This window comes from Pistacia vera, unplaced genomic scaffold (assembly GCF_008641045.1).
Source record: "Pistacia vera cultivar Batoury unplaced genomic scaffold, PisVer_v2 Contig102, whole genome shotgun sequence".
In the NCBI taxonomy this organism is placed as follows: Eukaryota; Viridiplantae; Streptophyta; class Magnoliopsida; order Sapindales; family Anacardiaceae; genus Pistacia; species Pistacia vera.
The window spans coordinates 1,082,091-1,109,779 of NW_022195050.1; the positions used below are offsets into that span (position 1 = coordinate 1,082,091).

The window sequence follows — 27,689 nt, forward strand, 5'->3', positions numbered from 1 at the left end:
GTTATTGAAATAGCTGAAACGGGCTGCATGCAAGCTAAAAGTATGGGCCAATAGCGTGACACCGGCCTGAGCTGCTGTCGCGCTTGCACAAGAATTTGTTGTCATATTTAAGAAAATAAAACTAAAATGCCAAAAACCGAAATGCATCATCTTAGTTATGTGAAACACGAATATCCCGAATTAAAACACATATATCTTTAAATTCCAAAACTAATAAGTAAAAATAAGAGATGTTACAAACAAAGAAATGCTTAGAAATAATGAAATATTACTTTTTTTTTTTTTTTTTGCTACTGTTTCTACAACTCATGGTTTGCGTATTCAAATTAAGAAGTGTTAATCATATTGGCCATGTATAAGCAAAATATGTTGGATCAAAATTCAAAACTACCTAGGTCAGAAGGTATATGTAAAGCACAAAGAGGATATGTAGCATGGTAAATTTAAGATACATCTCAAATCTCAATAAACAGAAACATCACACCAATTTCAATGAAGATGAAGAAACAAGAAAGAAAAACCATAACTCCAATTCAGTTTAATTATCATAGTTTTGAGCATCACATGCCCAAGGACACAACAAACAAAGCATAAATATCTAGAAGTACTGCTCGCACTTGTTTTTGGAATCCGCAGCTGCACAAGAACAATACAGATATTGTTGACTCTGTGCTCAAATTTAGGATTTCTTCACGCAAGCATCCAACTGATAGACATTATAGCAAAGCAATCTGAAAATCAGTGATCCAGATCGATCAAGACAATATATTGTGGCAACAATGAAGCAGAGTGGTTTCCAGGAGATAATTACGGATAACCATTACATAGACAATCTAATCGACAGACTTCATTATGAATGAAAGAATTACAATCTCACAGCTTTCAAGAGAAATCCTCCAGTACAGAGCGTAGAAGAGCTAATAATCCACCAGTAAATCTGAGAATCTTGCGTGCGCTGGGTTTCTGAGTCACAAAAAACATGATAATCCCTCCCAAAATGCACCGATGCACTTATTTGGGTCGTCGCTAAAAAATGAGCAAGAAGAATCAAAAAGAGAAAGAAAAGGCTTCAGAATGATTTTGTTTGCTGAAACGCATGTCAAGTAGCTAAGAATGTGTGGACATTGGCTGCCTTTTATACTGATAAATCTATTATGACCAAGTACTACTTTACACAACCAACAATGAATCCCATATTACATGGATACGACTTTTGTTTAATGGCTTATTTCGAGTTCCTTCCTCGTGTATGTTTTCAAAAAATTTCTTCCCAGCTAATTGAACTGCTAAATGTCATTTCAACCCTTCTTATTTTCTACTTCTAATACAGGCCTTATAAAATACATGCCACTCACTCTTAGTTTTAATATCTTTCAATTTTACCGTTATAAAATTGACCTTTTTAATTAAATAACCAACAAACCACTCAATTTATCATTTAAGTTAATATAAAAATTAAGTCTTATAATACTTATATTTTTAAATACATTATTTCATAATCAAATTTTTAATTAAGTTATCAATATACCTTTCAATCTATCATTTAAATTAATAAAGAAATCGAGCCTTACTCTATTTATATTTTCTATAAGTACATAATTCTGAGACAATTAACTATAGTGTCAAGAGTAAGTCAAAAACGATAAAAATATTGTCTAAATTTCTTCACATTCTAAAAAAAGTCAAGGAAAACCACAATTGTCAAGAGCTAAGTGTCAATGAAGCTAGTTTTTCATCAGTAATGCTTAATTTTGTAATTTGATAGCATTTTACTCTTTGAGATTTTTGTAAGAGAGGAAATCAAAGAAGAAAGCTAAAAATTGTCTCTCCCCTCACCGCTCTCCGTATTTAATTAAAAACAATGTTATAGCTCTACTCTAAATCATGATCAACAATGTATAAGAAACTACTAATCTCCTTGATCTAACACTAAATATAGGATGCAATCCTACTTTCTGAGCAATGATGTAAATTTTAAATTGTTTGCAGGAAATAAACTTAAATACTACAATAAAATAAAATTAATAGATCTAGATCAGATACTTACCTTTCCTCAAACTTTGTTCCTTCATATGTATAACTTGGCCCATCTGACCACCAATCATCTACTATGAACTGTGGAAAATTGTCGGAACAAGATTGTGCTGCTAATCCTGAGATGGGTGCTGTCTGTGTCTGATGCATAGAGGAATAAGAAACTTTTGAACTCAAATTCTCCCATTCCAGCTTATCCCACCACTCTTGACGTCCCAATACTGTCACTCTACTGTTATTCTCGTTGACAACGTCAAGTGGGAGTTTTGTTAGGCTTTGGCAATTGATTACCCATATCCTCTCCAGGGAAGGGAAGTGCATGACACGGCATATGCTCTTTAGACGTGGTAGATTACAAAAATTCAATTGCTTCAGATTTTTAAACATGTTGGAGTCTTCTGATGAAGAGCCGAATTCGTACGGAATTATTTCTTCCAACAAGGGGCAGTCAACAGCAAAAACAAATCTAAGCATTGCAGCATATCTAAGGCATGCCAAATCTTTTACCAAACACTTCTTGATATAGAGATCATGAAGGTTGTCGAAACGGCCAGAACTTAGAACTGAAGAGGATATGTTGGGCGAATGCAACTCCTCCTTCTCACACTTCTTGATATAGAGATCATGAAGGTTGTCGAAACGGCTGTAACTTAGAACTGAAGAGGGTGTGTTGGGCGAATGCAACTCCTCCTCCTCCTCCTCCTCCTCCTCCTCCCCCCCACACTTCTTGATATAGAGATCATGAAGGTTGTCGAGACGGCTGTAACTTAGAACTGAAGAGGGTGTTTTGGGCGAATGCAACTCCTCCTCCTCCTCCTCCTCCTCCTCCTCGCACAGGATTACCAACCTTTTAACACGACTTTGTAACTTGGGGGATGATTTAAGTTTAAATACAGCATCGACTGTAAAAAAGGTGACACTAATTTCTTCTATATCTTCCAAGCCCTCCAACTCTTGTAACAATGTTGTATTCCAAAAGGAATGAAAAAACAGCAGGCTATTTTTAGTTGGTACCCTGCTGAATACTTGTAGTGATGAAAGACTTGATATCACTCCTTCTGAAATGGCTTTAAGATATGTCGTTCCATCTAAGAGCAGGAACCTCAATTTTGTCAAACTTCCAGCCACAATTGGCAACTCTTGTATGCTTGTATCCGACAAATTAAGATACTGCAAATTTATCATTTCAAGCATCGCAGGCAACCTAGTTAACAAAAGATTCTTTGACAAGTCCAAAACTTTCATGCCTTGCATAGATTGAAACCATGAACTAGGAAATGTCGTAACTGAAGTCTGTCTAACAAAAAAAGTCAGCAGACGCGGACAAAATGGTGTTTCACTGAAAAGTTCAATATTTCCACCCCACAGTGATACTCTTACTGCCTCCTTCCATGTAGCAATGCCATGTTGTTTAATGGATTCTTGATTTTCATAGACTACTATCTTGTTGTCCTTTACCGAAGCTAACCACAGAGCCATATCACGAAGGACGTCGTGCATCTTAACATAATCATCAGAATCTCCAACCTGTTCCAATAGACATGCATTTTTCAAACTTCCAATAATATACTCTCCTGCACATCTTGCATCCTTTAAACCAAGATCATGTAAAATTCCCTCCGCAATCCAGAGTTCAATAAGTTCATCTTTTCTAATCATATGATCTTCTGGAAACATGGAACAATATAAAAAACAATTTTTGTGTTTATCATCCCTCAAGCTATCATAACTAAACCTCAAAACTCGGAAGACATGACTTTCCATATCCGTAAATTCAGATGGTTGACTCCGCAGTGTGTTGATTGCATAGCGCCATTCTTCAGGTTTTCTCCTATTAGACATGGCCCTTCCAATAGTGATCAAAGCAAGCGGCAAACCTTTGCACTCTTTGGCAACAGTTTTAGCAAGCTCTGGAATTTCTGGATGAGAATTCAGAACATCCTCCTTCACACATTGCTGAAACAAGTCAAAGGATTCTTCAAATGACAACCAATTCACTTCAAATTTTTGGACAGCGGGGTCCATGCTATCGCACACATCCTTTGATCGGGTTGTAAATACTATTTTTGACCAATTTTGATGGTAGGAAAGATCAGGAATTCCCATCTCTCTTAGGTCTATTCTCTCCCACAGATCGTCTAGCAATAGCACAAACTTTTTTCCACCTAAGCTTCTGCAGATTTCTGTAGCTCTACTATGCTCGTCTGTCTTAGTTTTCCATGTTTCATCTGGAATCTGTAATTTATGCCGTATAACTTCTTGAATTCCATCCAAGTTCACTTCTTTAGACACCGTAACCCAAATCACCACACCAAAATCAAGTCTATTGTCGATGAATTTATTGTTAAGTTTCTTTAAAAGGGTGGTCTTACCAACACCGCCTATCCCATACATGCCAATGATTCTCACTCTGCGGTCGTCAAGACATCTCCACACGTCATCCAGTATTGAGTCCATGCCCATAGTCTTGTCCACAGGTATCTCATCCACTGGAGCCGGCGGTAGTTTTTCAGAAATATCATCCAAAGATTTGAATTCCTTCCCTTTCTTTATTAAATCCTTCAAAGCCTCAGTCCCCTTAACTACTTCTTTACCAAGCTTGTAGCCAGAGTAACAATTCCTGGGACAGCAACTTCCCAAACATTTCTTTTGGATCTCTCGCTCTCCTTTCAACAAAACTTTCTGCACTCCCTCTAATTTGAGTTGTACGCTTTCCAGCCAGCCTTCAACTTGGTTGGTACGCTTACGATATTGCTGCTCTTCAAGCTCGACCCTGCTCCTGACATCTTTGCTGATGTTCTCGAGTTCAAGCCTTTTCTGACTTAATGAAGTCAAGTTCTCTTGGAGATGACAGATGACAGCAGTGCGATTGGAAGTGCAATTCCACAGTGTTGGGAGAATTTCCATGATTGGACCCCAGAAATCCATGATCACCAAAACAAAGAGTTTAGAACAATTAGTTAAACCCAATAGATGTTAAGGAACCACAAACGACAAGAAGTTGGTCACCATGACCAAACTTTGGGAGTTTTGAGGTCGAAGAGGCGGGGGAGAAAGAAGAGACTTGTGTGTGGTGTGGAGATTATACAAGGATCTGAGCTATAAAAATAGTTTGTTCTGGTTCATACACTCTTCTCCTAGATCGCCAATCAGCAGCCAGTCGAGCAGAGAGCTTTAGGGATTAGACTTTTGAACAATGTAATTTGTCTTCATTCTTTATTTCTAACTTTCAACCCAAACTACGAGTCTACGACTTAACTATTTTGGTATTCAACTGAAAAGTCAGTAAAAAATTGGTAGCATAATTAAAATTTACAACAATAAATAACATCAATGATCAATTAACTCTCAATATGTAATAGGAATTTTTCTTCTCTTCAGTTTCTTCTAATTTAACACTACCTAGAAACTACCAAAAAAGTAGAATTCTCTTCACGCACCGAAAGAGACAGGAAGCAGCTTTTGGGCCTACCATATTGACTAAAGTTGTAATAGAAATCTTGTTTCATGAATACAGCTATATCTCACTCTGAATTTTGTACTGCTGCAATCCTCTTATGCGCCTGGTAATATTTCATTATCTTTTAAATAAATGTTTTGTTAACTTTATATCCCACCTTATCATCTTTTTGTAGTGCTGCAATGCAATCCTCTCTTCACACCTTGGAGGGTGGCGGTGTTGTTGCGATGTTGCTACCATCCTTGCTCACGGCCACACCATGCCTTGCATCGTTTGCCATCCTAAAGGCTAAAAATTGATATAAGATAGGTGTAAAATTAGGGGGCTGTTATTGATACTATCTGGGGAAGGATCAATGACCACTTAAAACTATACCATTTTTTACATCGAATATTAGCTTTTAGATGATACAATTATCAATGATGTAGATTTGAGTAGTAGAGACAAATTAGCTTTTAGATGATACAATTATCAATGATGTGGATTTGAGTGGTAGACAGAAGTTAGCTTTAACAGTAGATGTAATTAATATGAGAATTAAAAACAAGTGGATGTTTAATTTGATGTTTTTCTTTTTTCTCTCCTCTCCAAATCCATGGCTCTTAGAATAAACCGAGTTTTGCCGAAAAACAATAAACCCCTTCACGGACCGGTAATTACACTAAATCCACTATCTTTAGTGTTCTTTCCTTAGTTTTAACTAGGAAAAGGGTAAAAGAGTAAATGCCTTAATTTGTTAAAAATAAATATATAATTATATCAAGAAGAGGATCCAAACCTTGATATAAATAGTTGGATACTCGCATCAATAATTTATTGTACACTCTTTGCTGTTGATATAAATTATCAATAGTTTTTACTAATTTATATTATAAAGTATCGAAAAATTTAATTAGCCTTAATTTAAACACCAAATTAAAAAAAATAATCAAATTTTGCATGATTTTTCTAATGTGAACCACATATGGCCTTCTGCAATGAAATGATGTAACTGATTGTTGTGGGTGGTGTTGAAAATTGCAAATAGATCACATGCAACGGACCACACAATCGTCAACTACGACCAGAAACATAATTACGACCAGTCAATGGAAACTAGGATGCTGTAACAACTAGTTTTCCTTTTTGCATTTTTGAGGGCAGGAGTCCACACAATCGTCAACTTCTTCATCTGCACAATTATTAGTATTATTATTACTGATTAGTTGAGGAATACAAAAGTCGAATACGTTTACTATGAACCTTCCCAAATTTTTTATATGCATCAACAATTATTAAACTATTTTCCAGCTTTCACGTAGTTCTCTGATTTATTCTCTCTGAGAGGTGTTCAGGGCCTATCTTGCCTCATCGGTCTGCAAAGTGCATCTGGAGCATAAGTGTGATGGCTGCTTTTAAGAGAAAACATACTTTCAAGATAGATAGCATAAGAATCAAATAATATCTCACAAAGAAACGATATTTATGTGGTTCGACATAACATTATTAGTAATACATTTTTCTAAGCCTTTATAATTAGAAATTTTATGTATTATTGATACGAGTACTTAGAAACACTTTACTATGTGATACAGTGGGATACTTAGAAACACTTATTATATGATAATATAATTCGAAATATTATATTACACAATAATTTCAAATTTTATTAAAGGGTTGCAATCAATATTTCAATGAAGAGTAATTAGATATAAAGAATAAAGAAAGAATATCTCTTGGAGATAATATAGACTATGGAGGTAGACAATATTGAATGGCATTTTTTAATATTGAAATTGATTTAATGTGGACAAATTTGATGTTAATTATCTTGACATCAAGAAACCCCCTTTAGGTAATCAATATTTTATTTGATCTAGCTAGGCAAAATTGACCAATTATTTTAAATGAGTGACATTAAATTTAAAAATTAAAATATAAATCTTATAGGTTACATTTGACAGACAATATTATTCAAACATCCATCCGTAATGTTTGGTGTAAAAACAAAAATCTCTTAAAGTATGAAAAATAACAAAACTTACCATGTCGTTAATTAACCGTTAGTGGATCACCAGAATACACACTATTATGAATTTATAAATATTTATTGAATTACCCTAATGTCATGTATTTTAACATTTAGGGTACATTTGATTCGGGGTCATATAAGATAACCGAGTGATCTTATACAGTCAATAACCAAATGCACCTGAATTTCGTAGTGCTGCTGTTGAAGTGAAGACTGAAAACGGTGCCGCTTTACAGTTAAATGAAACGCAGAGTTTTGGCTTGAACAATTTCTGCATCCTGTCCATCCAATCTGCAGAGATCCAATGGCTGAGGCATTTCATAGAGTCAACAGTATAAAAGAGGGAATTGTTCACTGTACATCAGATCTGATTTTTGCGTCTTTTTCTGCAGTTTGTTTTTCAGTTCTTGATTGAATTTTCTGCACTTTTTAGAATCATTGTAACTAGGTAGATTGATTAGTGATTGTTAGTTAATCTGAGGATGGTTTTACTCTTGTGGCTTGAGGATTCCAGGAGAGAGTTCTTGGGTGAGTTACGGGTTGATTCTTGGGTAGAAAAAGAGAGGAGTTGATCTGGTTTTTTGTTGGATCTTGTACTGTGTTGATATTATTCTAATTGGTATTGCCGTGAGCTCTCCATTTCCAGAGCTCAACGTGGATGTAGATTATCCAAATAGGATAATCGAACCACGGTAAAATCTTGCGTTCTTGTGTGGATGATTAGTGCAAATCTGTGTGGTGTTGAATCTGGAATTGTGTTTGTGTTTGTTGGCTGATTATAACAGCTGCAATCCTCTCTTCATACCTGGTGATCTTCCTTTATACGAATTTTTAAGGACGAATCGTTTGTAAACGTTGTTGGCCACTGTATCATCGAATAATTATTATATAAACAAATTAACTAATCCTAGTAACTCTAGTTATTCTTTTAACCTCCAAAACTCTATAACCCACTATAATCAATTATAATATCTCAAATCTCAAAAAAAAAAAAAAAAAAAAAGTTTTCTTTTCTTTTTTTCACATAATGCACTTAACCATCTTCTCTGGTTCTTACAAAAAGAAATTTTTTCATATTTCTTTCCTATTACACAGAAGACATATCAACATCTTGTTCGGTTCTTCCCAAAAACAACTCTCATGTTTCTCAAACTTTAATCAACCACCATCAAAACCAAAAAGTCACAGAACATGGACTTTGACAGCTTGAGAAATCGGTGGCTGGAGGGTGGTGATGTTGTTGCGGTGTTGCTGCCATCCTTCCTCACGGCCACACCATGCCTTGCATCGTTTACCATCCTAGAGGCTAAAAATTGATATAAAAATAAGAGTAAAATGGGAAGGATCAGTGACCCCTTAAAATTAGACCATTTTTTATATCGAATATTAATTTTTAAATGATACAATAATTAATGGTGTAGATTTGAGTAGTAGAGGTAAATTGGCTTTAAAAATTGTTGTAATTAATAAGAAAATTAAAACAATTAGACATCTCTTTAAATTTACACTTCACTTTTAAACAAAAATTAGGTTTTTTTATTTCACTTACAACGTTACAAAAAAATGAGTAATACATTTTTCTAAGCCTTATATAATTAGAAATTTTGTGTATTATTGATGCGAATATTTAGAAACATTTATTATATGATACAGTGGGATACTTAGAAACACTTATTATATGATAATATAATTCGAAATATTATATTACACAATAATTTCATATTTTATTAAAGGGTTGCAATCAAGATTTCAATGAACAGTAATTATATATAAAGAATAAAGAAAGAATGTCTCTTGGAGATTGTAGATGCAAAAAATATACTATCATGAAAATAGGGTCTGATCCCGTGAGGTTGAGGCCATTGACAATCCGCTAGACCTGCACACATGAAAGGGCAAACGTAAAGCTTCCGGAAAACACCGGGGTGGTGTTTGCCGTAGGCACTCTGATGCTCAAGTTAGCGAGGCTGAAAGAGATTATTTGATAAGAATTAAGGAGTTGAAGAATTACCAGGAGTCTTGTCGGAGGTTAGGACTACGGCGGAGGCGTCAGGTTCTTGGGAGCAAGAACTTTAGGAGCAAATAGATGGTTTTGAATAGTGTAAATTGACTGTGGGAGATTGCCCCCTAATGAGGGGGCAAGCCTCTGTTTTTATAGTGAACCCAAGGGGTTGGAATTCTAGTAGGACATTGAGTCCTCTTTTTTGGGAGATAATCCTTATCGAGAAAGAAATATGATTTCTTGACCTTATTAGATTAAGTTTAATAGTTTAAATAAGATTTGGAATCTTAGTAGGACACTAAATCCTATTTTGAGAGATAATCTCTATCATGAAAGAGACATGGTTTCTTGACCTTATTAGATTAAGTTTAATAGTTTAAATAAGATTTGGAATCTTAGTAGGACACTAAATCCTATTTTGGGAGATAATCCCTATCATAAAAGAGATATGATTTCTTGACCTTATCAGATCAAGTTTAATAGGTTGAGTAAGATTTGGAATCTTAGTAGAAGAGGAAATAGAATGGGATTCTGATTTCCTATTTGTAGACTGTTACAGGCTAATGGGCTGAAACCTAATTTAGCTTGACTTATAGGATAGCCCAACTCATAGAGTGGGTAGGTCGCAAGGTGATTTTAAGCGTAGGCCCAATCGGGATTGGGTTGAGGCCTTGGGCCGTGACATGTTTATTTTGTTATTGGGCCTCGTCAAGCCCAAGACGATTTTTGGCCCTAACAATTAGCCCCCCACTCTCTAAGTTAAAGAGTATTTAGACTAGAAAGTAGATTTAATCGAATGAGTGCAGACTGAGCAGATTAATGATAGCAGCTCGTTAGGTCGGATGAATCGTTGTGTGGATTGGGTCGATGACTTGTCGATTTGAGGTGTAAGAACCCTTCAATCGGTCTGGCTGACTGAATGTGTAGCTTTATGGACCGGGCAGGGCCGATCGAAGGTGTAAATCCGTGGATCGAGCAAGGTCGATCTGAAAGTGTAAATCCATGGATCGAGCAGGGTCAATCCGAAGGTGTAAATCCATGGATCAGCAAGGTTGATCCGATGGTGTAAATCCGTGGATCGAGCAGGGTCGATCTGAAGGTGTAAATTCATGGATCAGGCAGGGCCGATCCGAAGGTGTAGATTCGTGGATTGAGCAGGGTTAATCCGAAGGTGTAAATCTATGGATCGAGCAGGGTCGATCCGAATGTGCAAATTTGTGGATCGGGTAGGGCCGATCCGAAGGTGTAGATCCGTGGATTGAGCAGGGTCAATCCGAAGGTATAAATCCGTGGATCGAGCAGGGTCAATCCGAAGGCGTAAATCTGTTGATCAGGCAGGGCCGATTCAAAGGTGTAGATCAGTGGATTGAGCAGGGTCAATCTGAAGGTGTAAATCTGTGGATCGAGCAGGGTCGATCCGAAGGTACAAATCCGTAGATTAAGCAGGGTCAATCCGAAAGTGTAAATTCGTGGATCGAGCAGGGTCGATCTGAAGGTGTAAATCTGTGGATCGGTCAGGGCCGATCCGAAGGTGTAAATCCGTGGATTAAGCAGGGTCGATCAGAAAGTGTAAATTCGTGGATCGGGCAGGGCTGATCCAAAGGTGTAGATCCGTGGATTGAGCAGGGTCCATCCGAAGGTGTAAATCTGTGGATCGAGCAGGGTCGATCCGAAGATGTAAATCTGTGGCTCGGGCAAGGCTGATCAGAAGGTGTAAATCCATGGATCTGACAGGGCCGATCCGAAGGTGTAGATCCGTGGATTGAGCAAGGTCAATCCGAAGGTGTAAATAGAAGGTGTAAATCCGTGGATCAGGCAGGGTCGATCCGAAGGTGTAAATCCGTTGATCGGGCAGGACTGATCCAAAGGTGTAAATCCGTGGATCGGGCGACGCCGATCCGAAGGTGTAAATCTATGGATCAGGCAAGACCGATCCAAAGGTGTAAATCCGTGGATCGGGCAAGGTCGATCCGAATGTGTAAATCCGTGGATCGAGCAGAGCCGATCCGATGGTGTAAATCTGTGAATCGGGCAGGACTGATTCGATGGTGTATGCTAAGTGGAGCTTGTATGGAGCTTGTATGGAGCTTGCAGTTGAGTCGGCGTGATCAACTTGTAGTTGAAACCTTTGAGGGCTATGTGGCCCAATCGGCGTGACCGACTTTGTAGTTGAAAACATTCAATTGAAGCTGGAGCAATGACATGCATGGCATGCGTGTTTTAAGAAAATAGTCGAATTGAGAGTTAATATGCATGATGTGCATGTGTTATGGACTGAATAAAGAGTGAGCTAAATGGAAAAATGGGTTGCATGTATTTAAGTAATGGGTCAAATAGAGAAAGATTTAACCAAATAAAGTGGTAGTTAAAAGGAGACAATGAGACATACCTTTCCCCTTCAAGTGTTGCCACCCATGCTTGCTGGACCGAGTGGAGAGAGGGGTGTTACTTTCTATGTCGAAGCTGAACCAGTTGAAGTTGAGTGGGCACATGATTCACTTTTGGGCTGATCCGAATAGGCACGTTTGATATTGTATGTGCAAACCCAAATATCATTGAGTGGACTACTCGTGTTGTTTAGTGGTGCTGAGTTGTAGTGGGGAGTGGAAAGTTTGCAAATAGCGGGGAGCGTGAGGGCTTTTGTGACAGGTGTGCTGGAGATTGTGATGTGAAGGTGGTTTGAGTTGATATGTATTGGTTGGGAAGGGGCGATGGTTCGAGTTTGGAGTTTGGGAATACAGTGGGGTAAGGAGATTAGGCGAGAGTGGGGTGGCGTCACTTAAGTAGGTTTTGTTTGGGGAGTTTCTCTTCATGTTTAGTAGATGACTTTAGGTGTTTTGAGAGGATTACTGTTGTGTTTTTGGGATTTTACTGTGTGATTGGAGAAGCTGTTAGGGCGATTTTAGGAGAATAGATGGACGGGTTTTGGGTTTCAAAGTGGTGGCAAATCTCTGTGAAGTTGAATTGGGATTGGATCAAGGCTGGTCGAGTTTGAGTTACCTTCTAGTGGAGCGGAGGTCCTAGAGATGCTGGCATATTGCGGCATCTTCTTGAATGAACAAATTGACTGGTTTTGTGGCGGGTCATGCATTGCAAAGCTCTGATGATGCTGGCGGACCACCTGGTGGTTTGATGATTGAAGTGAAAAGGCGCATGCAAAGAGTTTAGAGACATAAGTTATTGCTTTATTTGAACAGAGGATTAGAGAAGAGAGATTGTTGAAGCAAAGTCAATTAATCAAGTGGTTTAGGAACACCACTTTAAACTCTGACACATTATTATTCTATTATTAATTTAGAACAATATTATGAAGCTATTATTAATTTAGAACAATAATATGAGCTTCAAGGTCTTATACTACCCGCTGAATGGATATAATATAAAATAAATTACGATATGCCGAATAGATATAATATGGCATGTGAATAGATAAAACAAACGAAGAAAAATAAAGAAAACATTTTTTTTTATCGTGATCAGATTTTCTGATTAACATTGTTAGTCAAAAGGAGTTTCGTATTGCCTCCCATGTTGTAAGTCGTCATTGGCAGATGAGTGTCAGGGCCCCACGGTGGGCGCCAAACTATAGATGCAAAAAATCTACCGTCATGAAAATAGGGTCTGATCCTGTGAGGTTGAGGCCACTGACAATCCGTTAGACCTGCACACATGAAAGGGCAAGCGTGAAGCTTTCGGAAAACACCGAGGTGGTGTTTGCCGTAGGCACTCCAACGCTCAAGTCAGCGAGGCTGAAAGAGATTATTTGATAAGAATTAAGGAGATGAAGAATTACCAAGAGTCTTGTCGGAGGCTAGGACTACGGCGGAGGCGTCAGGTTCTTGGGAGCAAGAACTTTAGGAGCAAATAGATGGTTTTGAATAGTGTAGATTGACTGTGGGAGATTGCCCCCTAATGAGAGGGCAAGCCTTTGTTTTTATAGTGAACCCAAGGGGTTGGAATTCTAGTAGGACATTGAGTCCTTTTTTTTGGGAGATAATCCCTATCAAGAAAGAAATATGATTTCTTGATCTTATCAGATTAAATTTAATAGTTTAAATAAGATTTGGAATCTTAGTAGGACACTAAATCCTATTTTGGGAGATAATCCCTATCATAAAAAATATATGATTTCTTGACCTTATCAAATCAAGTTTAATAGGTTGAGTAAGATTTGGAATCTTAGTAGAAGAGGAAATAGAATGGGATTCTGATTTCCTATTTGTAGACTGTTGTAGGCTAATGGGTTGAAATCCAATTTAGCTTAACTTATAGGATAGCCTAACTTATAGAGTGGGTAGGTCGCAAGGTGATTTTAAGCGTAGGCCCAATCGAGATTGGGTTGAGGCCTTGAGCTGTGACATGTTTATTTCGTTATTGGGCCTCGTCAAGTCCAAGACGATTTTTGGCCCTAACAGAGATAATATAGACTATGGAGGTAGACAATATTGAATGGCATTTTTTGAATATTTAAATTGATTTAATGTGGACAAAATTGATGTTAATTATCTTGAAATTAGGAAACAGATATAGGCAAGCAGTTTGAATATTTGGTGCAAACTTGAGTGCAGTAAAACTGACCCAATTATTCTAAAATGAGTGACATTAAATTTAATAATTAAAATATAAATCGTAGAGGTTACAGTTGAAATATGGTATTATTATAACCTCAATTATCAATTGGTCTTCTTGGAATTTTGATTCATTGATTCGGTCAAGTGTGAACATTTCAAACAAAGAATGGATTGATTCTTCAATTTAGTATTGAATTAACTTTCTTTAGGTTGTCTCCTAGCTCCAGCAGAGTATCATCACATAAATAAATTCATAAAAAAGAACAGATGTCTATGTAATATATTTATTTTAAACATGATAATTGTTAAATTTTAAAAAATTGTTTAAAATAAAAAAAAAAAAAGGGGGGCCCAACTGTCATTTTAGTAGACTTTCGCCACCTTAAATTACGTCATCCATGATATCATCAACTTTCCAAGTCTTTCATTCTCATAGTGTGGATCTTTCAATTAGTTAAAAATCAAATGAAATCTTAGTAAACAGTTATAAAAACATCCAACCATAATGTTTGGTGTAAAAACAAAAATCCTCCTAAAGTATGAAAAATAACAAAAATCACCATGTCGTTAGTAGTGGATCATCAGAATATAGTCATATACACTATTATGAATTTATAAATATTTATTGAATTACCTTAATGTAATTTATTTTTAACATTTAGAGTGCGTTTGGTTCGGGTCATATAAGATAATGGGGGTAATCTTTATTTATTTTGCAAGATTCTGTTATTTGGTTTGCAAGTAATAAAATATTATGGGTATATTTTATTACAAATAATGTTTATTGCTAGTACTAGAGGAGATAATCAGATACCCTCCCTAGCGGCTGTTATTAAAAGATTACCGAGGTAATCTGATTTTTATGTCTATTTTGCCCTTATTAAATTACATTTCAGACACAATTGTCCTCAAATGTCTACCAAATAACAATTACCCAGCCCCTTACGTTTGAGAAATTAGTTAAAACACCCCAACCACAAAAAAGTTTAAAAGTTAACAAAATATCCTTAGTCACCCACCGACGACAATCACCGTAATGATGCACAACTGGTGAGATCTAGCCAGTCGTGCACTAGTAAGGTCATTTCCATGGCCATGAAACGGCCACAGATTTGGCCGTGAAACAACCATAGATCTGGCCGTGAAACATGGCTTTGTCAACGCACAACTAGTCATATCTGGCTGATCATGCACCATTTTTTTGACTGTCAGCGGCGGTGACTAGCTGCCGGTAGTGGCTTAGGGTAGATGGGGTGATTTTGCTACAAATTACAGTTTTATATGGGTGGGGTGTTTTAGCAAAATTTTAAATGTAGAAAATTAAAAGAAATGATTCAAAAAATAGTACTAAAAATAATATTATATTAATATTTAAAAAAGAAGACAATTTAATAATTTATATAACATACCCACCATTTATCCTCCCAACCAAACATATAAATATAACAACGCACCACTTTATTTAAACCAACCAAACATATTTTTCTAAACATTTTCTGTATCTTCAAGGTGATTTATCTTTCCATTAATATAACGTCTCTCCATAATAAAATATTATATTATTCAAACACAACCTTAAAACCTAACAGTAAGATATTTTTGTTATTTAATCAAAACTTAATAAGGGAATTTCTTTTCGAAGAAAGTTCAATTAAACTCAATCATAATTAACAATTAAGAGGACTAGCAAGTAAAATGTTGATTTTATTAATCCAAGTCAATTATACAACAATTTTTTTGGAGATAATCTTTGAGAACAAGTGATTCAAATCATATTAAGTTTTTGACTTTTTAATTAATTGTGTATAATTTAATCACCCTCTTAATTTTGGGGAAAAGAGAGATAATCTAAAAGAGATTTTGTATCTCAACCCAAAAATCTTATTGGGTGTAAACTAAGGGTGTTCAAAACCTGTTGACCAGTCTAGATCCCCCTTTTTTGAATTGAACCGGATTTCCAGTTCAAGAAATTTCCTGAACTGGAACCGAAACAATTCGAGGACAAACCGATTGTGAACCGATTCAGATTACTGATTAACCGGTCTCTAAAAATTGATGTGGATTATAGGTTATCCAATCTATATTTTTTTGAACTGAAACGGAACCAGTTTCTTCGAAGAACAGAAAAACCAATTCAGTTTCGGTCAAGTTTTCCAATTGGGTTCAGTTTTCGGATTTTTCTGAACACCCCTAGTGTAAACGAGGTTTGGATCTTGTTCAAAAACATGAAGGTTAAAATTATAGTAAAATTAAGGTCATAATATAAGAAAGTCAAAGGTTAATTAGGATTTAATTCGTTAATTAATTGGTTCTAGAAGGAAGAAAGTTTTGACTGTTGGAGTGCGAGCTGTAGCTTACTCATGAAAACCTGGAGGAAAATGGAAAGCAATTACTTTGGCAAAGTCCAATTTGTTGATACGTCATTGTCCTCTTCAATTAAAGAAATTAAGTAATTTCATGACTTTAATTGTTCTTTACCCAATCAAAAATAAAATTTAAATGTCGTTTTCTTTTTTTCTTTCTTATAAGAAAATGGGTAGACCTTATCTTAGGACTAAACTTGTTTATTTTACCCTAAACTAATAAGTGTAAAACCCTAATTGGGTTTTCCTTGGAGGAGATATTTTGAAGTTTCTATGAAAAAGATGTCCACACAACCGTCAACTTCTTCGCCTGCACAATTATTATTACGTAATAGTTGAGGCAATACAAAAGTGGAATAAGTGTACCATGTTAGAATTGAAACATATTAAACTACCAATAATGTTAGAGACACCGAAAATTTTACACTGAAAATGTATACCGACCTACGTGTAACACGCATCTAATTTGTTTAACAATTTTTTTCTAGTGAACGGCCGTCCATCAAATTTGGACGGCCGTTCACTCATATGGACGTCCGTCCATATTATATGGACGGGCATCCATATACAAGGGACGGGCGTCCCCATTTAAAGGACGTCCGTCCATAAATAAAATATGAAAATAAAAAAAAAAACTTTGGGGATGGTCGTTAATAAATTTTGGACGGGCGTCCCATATGTTTGGACGGGCGTCCATTAGATACTTTAAAAAAAAAAAAAAAAAACAGTTTGAACGACGAACGTAGCTCACGGTGTGGATGGAGTAGCTCACGGTGGGTCTACTGAAGCCTCACGATGGAGTCTGCTGGAGTGCTGGGTGCTGGCGAATGAAGAACATAGCTCACGGTGTGGATGAAGTAGCTCACGGTGACTGGACAGTGGATGGAGTCAGCTGCTCTGCTCAGTAGCTCACGGTGGGAAACTAACGAACCGTGGATGGAGTCACGGTGTGGAAGACTAAAACTGCCGGCGAACTTGAGTCTGGAACTTTGGTCTTTGGAAGTGACAAACAGACGATTGAGGATGATTTGAATTTTGAAATTTTCAGATTTGGAGAATGGAGGCAGAGAACGAGAGAAAGACGAAAGTGTGGCTGCTTCTGCATGAGGACTGATGACAAAAAAATTTTGCTTTTATATTTAGAGTTAAACCGGTTTTCGGTTAACCGGCTTGATTTTGTTTTCAAACCGAAAACCAAATCGGTTTTCCGGTTTTTTGAAATCCCCAAACCAAAAACCGAACCGGTTTGTAAAAAAAAGACCTAATTTTTAGTTCGGTTTCGGTTTGGTTCGGTTTTCGGATTTTTTATCCCACCCCTAGCGAACAGAAGTTCTATCCAATTACTAACTGGGCTTTAAGAGTGTTTCGCACTGGACTGAATTATTATTATTATTTTTTTATATGGGATTGGAGGGAATTGAACAAGATTGTAGGGAATTAAATTTTAATATTGTTACGTGTTTGGTGCAATAAAGACTATATATATAATTAATTATTTAAAATTTTAAATAAATTATAATAAATCTTTTTAAAATTGTTTGAAAACTAAAAAAAATATAAAAATGGCTAGCGGACTTGCCGGCCACAGCTGCCAACGACGTCGTTGGAAGCAAGTCTAGCCACATCATTAGTGTCGTCAGATATATCGTTGGACAATCTATCCAACAATGCAAACAGGGAAGCTGTAGGTAATGACTATTCCTTGGAAAACGTTGGAGAATGTTTTTGAAAATACTCAGCAACGTCGTTCCTGATGGAGGATCTGGCTACACAGTCGGCATTGTTGGATAGATTGCCAGTCGATCTACCCAACAATGATAACAGTGAGTCTTCAAGCAAGTCTGTTTCATTGGAAAAGACCAAAAAATATTGGCTGAATCTTTTTCATCATTTTCTGACAAACAACTTCATCAAGGGAGTCCTTGTTTGTACTGTTGGATAGATTGGCAATCGATCAGTTGGACTCGTCGCAAGTGAATGAACCCAAATCCCTCCTCCAGTGGTTGTCTGACATACGTGCCAATTTTTATTCTTCGAGGTTTTTTAAAATAAATTTAATATATATTTTAAATTAACTTCATTGTGCAACGCAGAGTAAATCTGTCGGTGGTGCTCTGTTTATTTTTTATATATTAGTGCAGAGTTGTCCAAGAATTTAATAGACAATTATTTTGGAGCCAAACGCATGAGAAAAATAATTTAATAGTGATGATACTTGATTTTGACACCAACTATTCGCAAGTGTGAAGTGTTAAGGGGATTTAGAAATCACATGTGACATGGAAGTGCAAAATGAGAAATGGAGCGAATAACAATTCTTAAAGTGGTTTGGATACTCTAAGACGAATCCTACGTCCACTATGATTATATTAATCGTTGATTACAATCAGGTCATACTCGATGAGCAGAATTACAATAGAGAAAATAAATGTGAAGAGAGGGAAAAAGAGTGTATGTGTTTAAATGGTGGATGAGCCAATCCTATAAAATGGAGGAGAGCCTTCTATTTATAGTTGGAGGATTCAAGCCTGTAATCATGATTCTGTGTGCGGGCAGGTGTGGTACAATTCCTAACCCGTTTCCCATTGATTGTTTGTACGAGAGATATCCTTAAATCATGTATGGCTTCAGCAGGTGGGCAATTCCCAGCCACTCATAGGCTTGGTGTTCACTTGCTTCACTGACAATGGCCTTACCCCCCTTGTCCTTGCAAGACGTGGCTGCATCCAGACGGCAGAAAACCTTTCTGAATTCAGATTGGTTTCTGTTGACGTATGCTTACGCCAGCTCTGGTTCTTAGGCATAACAAAAAGCATTACCACCTCTTAATATAGTGCAATCCCGTGAAACGAACTCACCTTAAATGACAATATGTAGGCTTAGCAAACTATAAAATCACAATTTGAACTCAAACTTAGCTTATTGACCAATTTGGTATCTATTGTATATGTGTGGTATAAATTATAAAACTCTAAAAAAACTCTAAATACAGTGAAGTTGAGATAATTAAAGCCGTCAGAAATGGAATTGTTGAATTTAGTTGCACATGCTGACTTAAGTTTTCTTGAAGCTATGTCAATAATGAAGAATGTGTTGGATATAAAAAGTGTAGGTTGTCTCTGTTTCTCCTAAGCAGTGTCGTTTTGTTAAAGTGTTAGTAAAAGGACTGTGGAACGTCGTTTTGTAAGTATAATGGGTAGTTAAAAGTCAGCCCTTGTACTTACTGTTGTGATTAATTTAGTTGAATGAAATTCTGGAATCACTTCGAAGCTTTCTCTAAATTCATTCTAACTTCATTCTTCATTCGTGAACCCTAACCACTCACATGGTATCAAAGCACCATTGCCTAACGTCAAAATGGTAGGAAATTATGATAGTTCACGATCTGATAATCTTGAGAAGGTTGCGCAGCATTCATCCAGCTCACCAATCTCCGCTACTTCAGCAATTTCATCACTCCAAAGCTCACCAACAACAACTATAGATTTTGGTGTTCCCAAGTGTTATTCGTTATAGGAGCTCATGAGTTGGAAGATCACTTAACAGGCCTGATTCCATGCCCGTCTCCTCTAATTTCTTATAAAATAGACAATTTGAAGGATAAGAACATTGATCAAATTAGTGATTGTTTGGTAATTGAGAAAATAAATCCAGCTTATTCTTTGTGGAAAAGAATTGACAAGTTCTTAGTTAGTTGGCTTCTTGCTTCAATTTCGGAAGGGATGTTTAGAACAATTTCAAAGTGTCAATTCTTTATAGAGATTTGGTTTGCTCTTGAAAAGGAGTTTATTACTGACTCAAAAGCTAGGGTTTTACATTTAAAGAACTTACTTCAGAACACAACTAAGGAGAACCTTAGCATTACTGACTATGTAAGAAAAATGAAAGGAAATGCAGAAAGTCTCTCTGCCAGTGGTTAGATTGTCTCAGATGATGATTTGTTATAGTATATTTTAGATGGACTAGAGCCAGACTATGATGCGATTGTTGTTAATCTTACATCACGCATTGAATCACCAAAGGATTTCATGTAATTGCAAGAAGCACAATTCTTATGAAATACGTCCAGACAAGTTTAATTCTGTTGAATTTCACAACAGCTCAGCTCACACTGTGTCCACAGTTAATGCTAAAACCTCAATATAACCAAACACTGTTACTACAAGTGCTATAATATGACTCAAGTCATTGGACCCTCTCTTGATATAGTTGGTCATTACAAGATGAATGATTCCTATTATGTACTTCTATCTCAACCCGGTCATTTGAATTTTACTAGTCACTTTAATCAATTTCCTCAGCCACAACCCTTCCCTCAATCACAACTCTCATTTATTCAGCAATTGGGTTATAGTTCTGGAGCTAATAGACCTGTCTCCTATAACACATTTGGAAGAGGTCGTGGTTGAGGAAATGGTCAAGGAAGACCTATATGTCAAGTTTGTAATAAAACAAGACACATAGCCATCCAATGTTATCATTGTTTCAACTCTAACTACAATGGTGGTTTTACAATGACTGGTAATCAAAATCAATATGGAGGTTTCAATTGTCCAGTTCAGAGTTACAGTGGTTCTTAGAATTATAATGGTTCTTCTGGTTCAAATTATCAAGGTCATGATCCAGGATCTAATGGCTTTCATGTGCCTAGCTATCAAGGCTATCAAGGTCCTAATCTTTCAGCTGCACCTCAGAATTATAAAGGCCTCAATCATTCAAGTTCAGCTCAGAGTTCTGGTTTTTTAGCTCAACCATCTTAGAATTTTTCCCAGAGTTCTGGTGATCTCTATTAGGCATATTTTGCTACTCAAGTTGTACATTTTTTTTGTTCACATGAACAATGTTGGTTCATGTGTGACAAACACATCCTTTCCAACTTCATCACAGTAATCAAATCTAACCTTTGGTAGTCCTAATATGACAGTCTTGATAGCTTTCTCATCCACTCCCCAAGACCCTATCTGGTACATGGACTCCGGGACCACGGATCATGTAACTTCTGATCTGTCTCAGCTGCATACTAGTCAAGATTATGATGTAACTAGTCAACTTCAAGTCGGAAGTGGTGAATTTTTACATATCACTCATACTGGTTTTACTTTGTTACCTAGTCAATTGCAAACTAAATGTCTTTATTTAAAAAAATGTTCTTTGTGTTCCTAGAATAACTAAAAATCTTCTTAGTGTATCCAAATTCACCAAAGACAATAATGTTGTAGTGGAATTTAATTCAGATTGCTGTGTTGTCAAGGACAAAGTCACCAAGGCAATTTTACTACTAGAAGAGCTTAATGCAAGCCTGTATCAGTTGGCTCTTCCCTCTCAATTCTCATCCTCTTCCTGTTTTTCAAATCTGCCTGCCTTACCAAAGAATAGTTCTTACACTGCATCAATCTCTTCTGAATCTTCAATAAAACATTATGATTTTACTAAAGATAGTTTAGTTTCAAATGTACCTTCCAAAGATCACATGTCTACTATTTTTTAGTCTTCTAATATTCAATCTGATGCATGTAGTACTAGTAATACAATAAAGCACTCTGTTTGTCCTCAAGATAGTTCAATTTCAGTTGCATCTCTCAAGGATAAAATGTCTACTGATTTTGCATGCTCTACTAATCAAACTAAAGTGTGCAGTGCTTGTGATAATTGTGTTAAACTTATTTCTAGTTGCAATGCTACTACGTGTATTGTTACTAATGCCATCACTACTAACTTGGTTGCTTCTATTGCATATTTTGTATATAATCCTGAATGCTTGCTGTCTTACATACTTGATCATACATTCTCTAAAGTTGCACATCCTAGTCGTGATATATCATTAATTTGCTTAGCCAATACTCATAATCATAGTTCCATGATATAGCATAAAAGGTTACGCCACCCTCACTCAACTGTTTTTAAGAAAATTGTCCATCATATGATTACAACTAACTCAACATTATCCAAACCTATTTCTACAATTGGTTTTTATGAGGCTTGTCAATTACGTAAAATGCATCAAAACAGCTTTCCTGCTTCCACTTCTAGAGTCACTACACCCCTTGAATTAGTACATAGTGATATTTGGGGACCTTCTCCCTTGGCATCATCAGAATGATTTAAATATTATGTTCAATTTCTTGATGATTTCAATAGGTACACCTAGCTATTTCCCCTTAGGACCAAGGCTGAGGTTAAATCCATCTTTATTAAATTTCATCATTTGGTTGAACGACAGTTTAATTACAAATTAAAATGTCTTCAATTTGATCAAAGAGGTGAATATAAGAGTCTTACACCCTATCTAACCATTAAAGGCATTCAATTTAGGCACTCTTGTTCCTATGTTCATTAACAAAATGACCGTAGTGAAAGAAAACGTAGACACATAGTTGAAACTGGCTTGACTCTACTTGCTCATGCATCTATGCCTTTATATTTTTGGTGGCTTACATTTGAAACTTTTGTATTTTTTATAAACAGAATGCCCTCATCAGTTTTGAATTATTCCTCCCCTTATTATGTTTTGTTTCATAGGAATCCAGTTTATATTACATTAAAGGTGTTTGGCTGTGCTTGTTTTCCTTTTTTGAGAGTCTTTAACAAACACAAATTTGACTTCCATTTTTCTAAATGTGTGTTTGTGGGTTATAGCTTAGTTCACAAACTATTTAAATGTTTAACCTCTGTAGGAAAAATAATCATTACACCTAGTGTTAAATTTGATGAGACTGTTTTTCTTTTCTCCATTGGTTTTCTTAATTCTTCTGTCTCTTTAGAACCTTCTCTAGATAGTGTTTGCTCTAACACTCCAACCAAATTTCCTTTTTTCTCTTGGCCTGTTAACAGCTTCTCTAGTGTATCTTGTTCTCAGACTAAGTCCTTGTCATCACTGTCTATGTCTGATATTCTCATTGCATCTCATTGTCCTACACACATGTCTAAATCTGTCACACCATCTCATTGTTCTCCAAATGTGTCTAAAACTGCTACACTGGATTTTTCTACTCACTCTCAGTCTTTATCCTTATTACTACAGTCAAACGTGCCTACTGTATCCCATTATTCTAAACCAGTGTCCATGTCTACTTCAATAGCTTCCTCTTCTCACTTTCAACCATTAATCTCATTGCCTATAACACCTTCACATACATTCACTTCCATTTTCAGAATTTGCCATAGATAATTCCAAAATTCCTACTATCATATCATCCTCTCATACCTCTACTTCCATATCAGAAAATATTTCAGAATCTTTCTTGCATTTTCCGCAATCTATACCTTCAGACCATTCACTTTCTACTTGCCCTCTTGAAGTTGATCTGTTTCAGCAGCAGTCCCTTGTATCTTCTGAACAGTCAGGTGTTTTTCCTAACATTCATCCCATGATTACTAGAGCAAAATCAGCAACTATGGCCAAAGATAAAGCAATTTTCTTAGCTCACAATGCCTGCTTAGTTAGTACCTCTCCTATTCCTGAACCACTGTCAATCTTTGCAGCTTTGAATTCACCTGAGTGGAAACATGCTATGCAATTAGAATTTGATTCCTTGCTAGCTAATGGTACCTGGTCCCTTGTACCTTTCACATCTGATATGCATGTAGTGGGAAATAAATGGGTCTTTAGAACCAAATTTAATGCTGATGGGACATTACAAAAGTACAAAGCTAGGTTAGTTGCAAAGGGGTTCCAACTAACTGCTGGGCTAGATAACTTTGAAACCTTCAGCCCTATTATCAAGCCTTCTACTATTCATATTATTCTCACCTTAGCTGCCACTTATAATTGGGATTTTCAGCAAATCGATGTAAATAATGCTTTCCTCAATGGTGATCTTCATAAGACAATTTATATGCTTCAACCTCTTGGTTTTATTGATTTCACCAAGTCCACTTTTGTGTGTAAACTCCATGAAGCCCTTTATAGTCTAAAGCAAGCCCCTAGAGCCTGGTTAATAAGCTAAAAGAAGCTTTGGTTTGTAAAGGCTTCCATAACTCCATTTCGAATACTAGCTTGTTTATCCACAAACAAGGAGGCCATGTTACTTACATTCTTATATATACGGACGATATTTTAATTATTGGTTCTGATAGTGCATTTGTCCATCAATTGGTCAAGAATCATAAAGATTAGTTTGCTCTTAAGACACTTGGAGCTGTTCATTATTTTCTTGGGTTAGAAGTGACAAGAAAATCAGCTGGAATTCATCTTAAGCAATCCAAGTATGCTACAGACTTGCTGTCCAAAACTCAAATGTCTAAAGCTCACCCTTGTGCTACTCCTATAGCTCTAGGCACTAAATTGTCCACTGAAGACAATCTTCTCTTTGATAATCCTAATCTCTACTGAAGTACTATAAGAGCTTTGCAATATTTAGCACTTACCAAGCCCGACATAAGCTTTGTAGTAAATAGACTTAGCCAATTTATTCAAGCACCCACTGTTCTACAGTGACAAGCCTGTAAAAGGTTTTTACGATACCTTAAAGGCATACTTAATCATGGATTATTGTTCAGACTAGCAGCTACCTTGCATCTTGAGTGCTATGCTGATGCTGATTGGGCTAGCAGTCCAGAAGACAAGCGGTGTACTAGTGGAGGATACCGTGTGTATCTTGGTCCTAGCCTTATCTAGTGGGGCTCTAAGATGTAGAAGGTGGTAGCATTGTCCTCCACTGAGGCAGAGTATGGAGCATTAGCCCACAGAGCCACTGAAGTTGCCTGGTTACAAAGCCTTTTTGCAGAAGTAGGAATTACACTTGATCAATTTCCTATCATTTGGTGTGAGAATGTAAGTACTGGTGTGTTGGCTGCAAATCCAGTCTTTCATGTTTGCACTAAACACATTGAAATAGATGTTCACTATATACAAGAATAGGTGCTTGCCAAGAAACTTAAAGTGCAATATGTTCCCTCTAAACTTCAGATTGTTGACATCCTGACCAAGGCATTGTCAGCAGCTCAGTTTACTGAACTAAATAGCAAACTGAATGTAATAGCAGCTGATGCAAAAGATGACAATACAGATAATTTGTTCAAAGTCACTGCTACCTAATAATTAATTGTTCACTACTTTAAATGTCTTTGAAGTTTTGCAGTTTCAGTTTCTACTTGGAGAACTTGAAGATTTTTCTATCTGAAGCACTACATTACCTGTTGTCTGGAGTATTACAATACCTGCTGATTTTGAGTACTGATTGAGTTTTTGGAAGTATTGTAAGCTACTCATTAGACTGGTATTACTAAAATTAGCTTCTGCAATTAGCTTATGGTTGCTGACGTTATTTGTGTTAACTAAGATTGGTTTAGTGATGAGCTCAGTTGTCAATGTTCTTTGAAGTATTGCTTAATGTGTCCTAAAGCTACTATGGTTACTAAAGGTGTTTGTGTTTATCAAAATTGGTTGCTGAAGTTGTTTATGTTAACTAAAATTGGTTTGGTGATGAGCTCAATTGTTAATGTTCTTTGAAATATTGATTAATGTGTCCTAAAGTTGCTATGGTTACTGAAGGTATTTGTGTTTTCCCAAAATTGGTGATGAACAAATAGCTTGTTTTCTGTTCTTTACTTGTTGGTTGTTGAACTGCTGAATCTGAAATATAGTGAAATTGTTGGTTGCTGAAGTGCTGAATCTGGTATATGGTGAAAGTAGTGAACAGATGAGTTAAACTTGTTGATTAATGATGAAGTACTAAATCTGGCATATGGTGAAGGTAGTGAACAAATAAGTTAAACTTGTTGATTAATGCTAAAGTACTGAATCTGGCATATGGTAAAAGTAGTGAACAAATGAGTTAAACTTGTTGGTTGCTGAAGTGCTAAATCTAAAATATGGTGAAATTGGTCAACATTGTTGCCATATTGAAATGTTGGAAACTTTGTCAATGTTGCTGCTGCATTGAATGCTGGAAGTTTTATAATTTAACTTTATATTTTTGTTTACTTCATTATGTTGTAATTAGTATGTTAAATCAAATGATAAAGCAAAGTTTTTGTGTCAAGCTAAAACTGGAACCCAGTTTAGCTTAAGGGGGGATGTTGGATATAAAAAGTGTAGGATGTCTCTGTTTCTCCTAAGCGGTGTCATTTTGTTAAAGTGTTAGTAAAAGGACTATGCGACGTCGTTTTGTAAGTATAATGGGTAGTTAAAAATCAGTCCTTATACTTACTGTTGTGGTTAATTCAGTTCAATGAAAATTCTAGAATCACTTCGAAGCTTTCTCTAAATTCATTCTAACTTCATTCTTCATTAGTGAATCCTAACCACTCACAGAATGTATGTGCCTCATGTTAGTAAGTGACCGTCTTTGCGTAGTGGAAAAACGCATTTTAAAATGAAAAAGATGACTTACACATCCCAAAATCTAGGCACAAATTATATTGTTTGCATGCATAAACTTAAAGCATATAAAAACAAATCTGCAACCAAAAAAAAAAAAAAAAAAAAAAAAAACAACCCATACAAGGATCCAAAATACTTACGCACATTTGGAGGCTTCTCCAAATATCTCTGGGTCTGATTTTGCTACTCGATTCAACGTAGAAACACACTCACACTGTCCACACGAAGTCAATCTGTAGAACCCTTGATTATTTTGCTAGAATAACCAAGGGCTTCAAGAATCAAGGAAGATCAAGACAAAAAATGAATTTTTCTTTTGCACTAAAGAGTGAAAACGTGAGAGAGAGTTTTTGGGCAGCTAGGGTTTTTCTTTATTTTTGTAAAATTCTCTTTTGCTTTAATTTAAGTTGCACTTATATAGTGCAACTAATTAAAACCCTATTCCATTAAGGAATAGTTATGGGCACCAACACAAACTCACCCTTGCAACCAAACACCCTATTATTAGTAAAATCAATTAATATATATAACATTTAATCAATAATAATTCATTTAAATATACATATTAATATATATTCAAATATAATCTCACTAATTTTAATATTGATATTAAAATTAAACATAGGCAACAATCTCAGTAAATTTAATTGCACTGTGAGATTACCAAAATACCCTTTCGTCCTAAAAGAAAAAAATACCGCTCTCATAGACTAATTCTTAAATTGTCTTCTAAGTGTGTGACCCATAGGCTCTTCATCACATCGACAGTGACAAGTATTGCGATTAACTCTAATTAATCGTCTCATTACATGCAGACCAAGATTAGCCCCTGGCAAGACATCATGGCTACCCGATAGATTCGGATTCAACGAAATTGCAACCTGCAAAGGTATGGTTACTGTGTAATCAAATCCTTTCATCATC

The 27,689-nt window shown here is 36.2% G+C and overlaps 1 protein-coding gene across 2 annotated transcripts; it reads right to left on the reverse strand.

Annotated features, from left to right (window-relative positions):
- Positions 1 to 499: 499 nt before the first annotated feature.
- LOC116122047 (disease resistance protein SUMM2-like) lies at positions 500 to 5,228 on the reverse strand. Of its 2 annotated transcripts, XR_004126829.1 has the most exons (3): positions 2,048 to 5,228; positions 878 to 1,026; positions 500 to 706 (listed from the first exon to the last, which is right to left on the reverse strand). XR_004126829.1 is itself a non-coding variant. In XM_031407961.1 (2 exons), the coding sequence occupies exons 1-2, from the start codon at positions 4,960 to 4,962 to the stop codon at positions 969 to 971; spliced, it is 2,973 nt and encodes a 990-aa protein (XP_031263821.1). In that variant the 5' UTR covers positions 4,963 to 5,228; the 3' UTR covers positions 500 to 968. The 2 variants fall into 2 exon arrangements, 1 of the variants encoding a protein (XP_031263821.1); XM_031407961.1 differs by having other exon boundaries at positions 500 to 1,026.
- Between the last annotated feature and the right edge of the window lie 22,461 nt (positions 5,229 to 27,689).

Excerpts from the sequence above, each read along its gene's own strand:
- LOC116122047 (XM_031407961.1), bottom strand. The coding sequence starts at position 4,962 with ATGGATTTCTGGGGTCCAATCATGGAAATTCTCCCAACACTGTGGAAT. Across the intron at positions 1,027-2,047 it reads GGAACAAAGTTTGAGGAAAG|CGACGACCCAAATAAGTGCA; the intron begins GTAAGTATCTGA and ends CTCATTTTTTAG.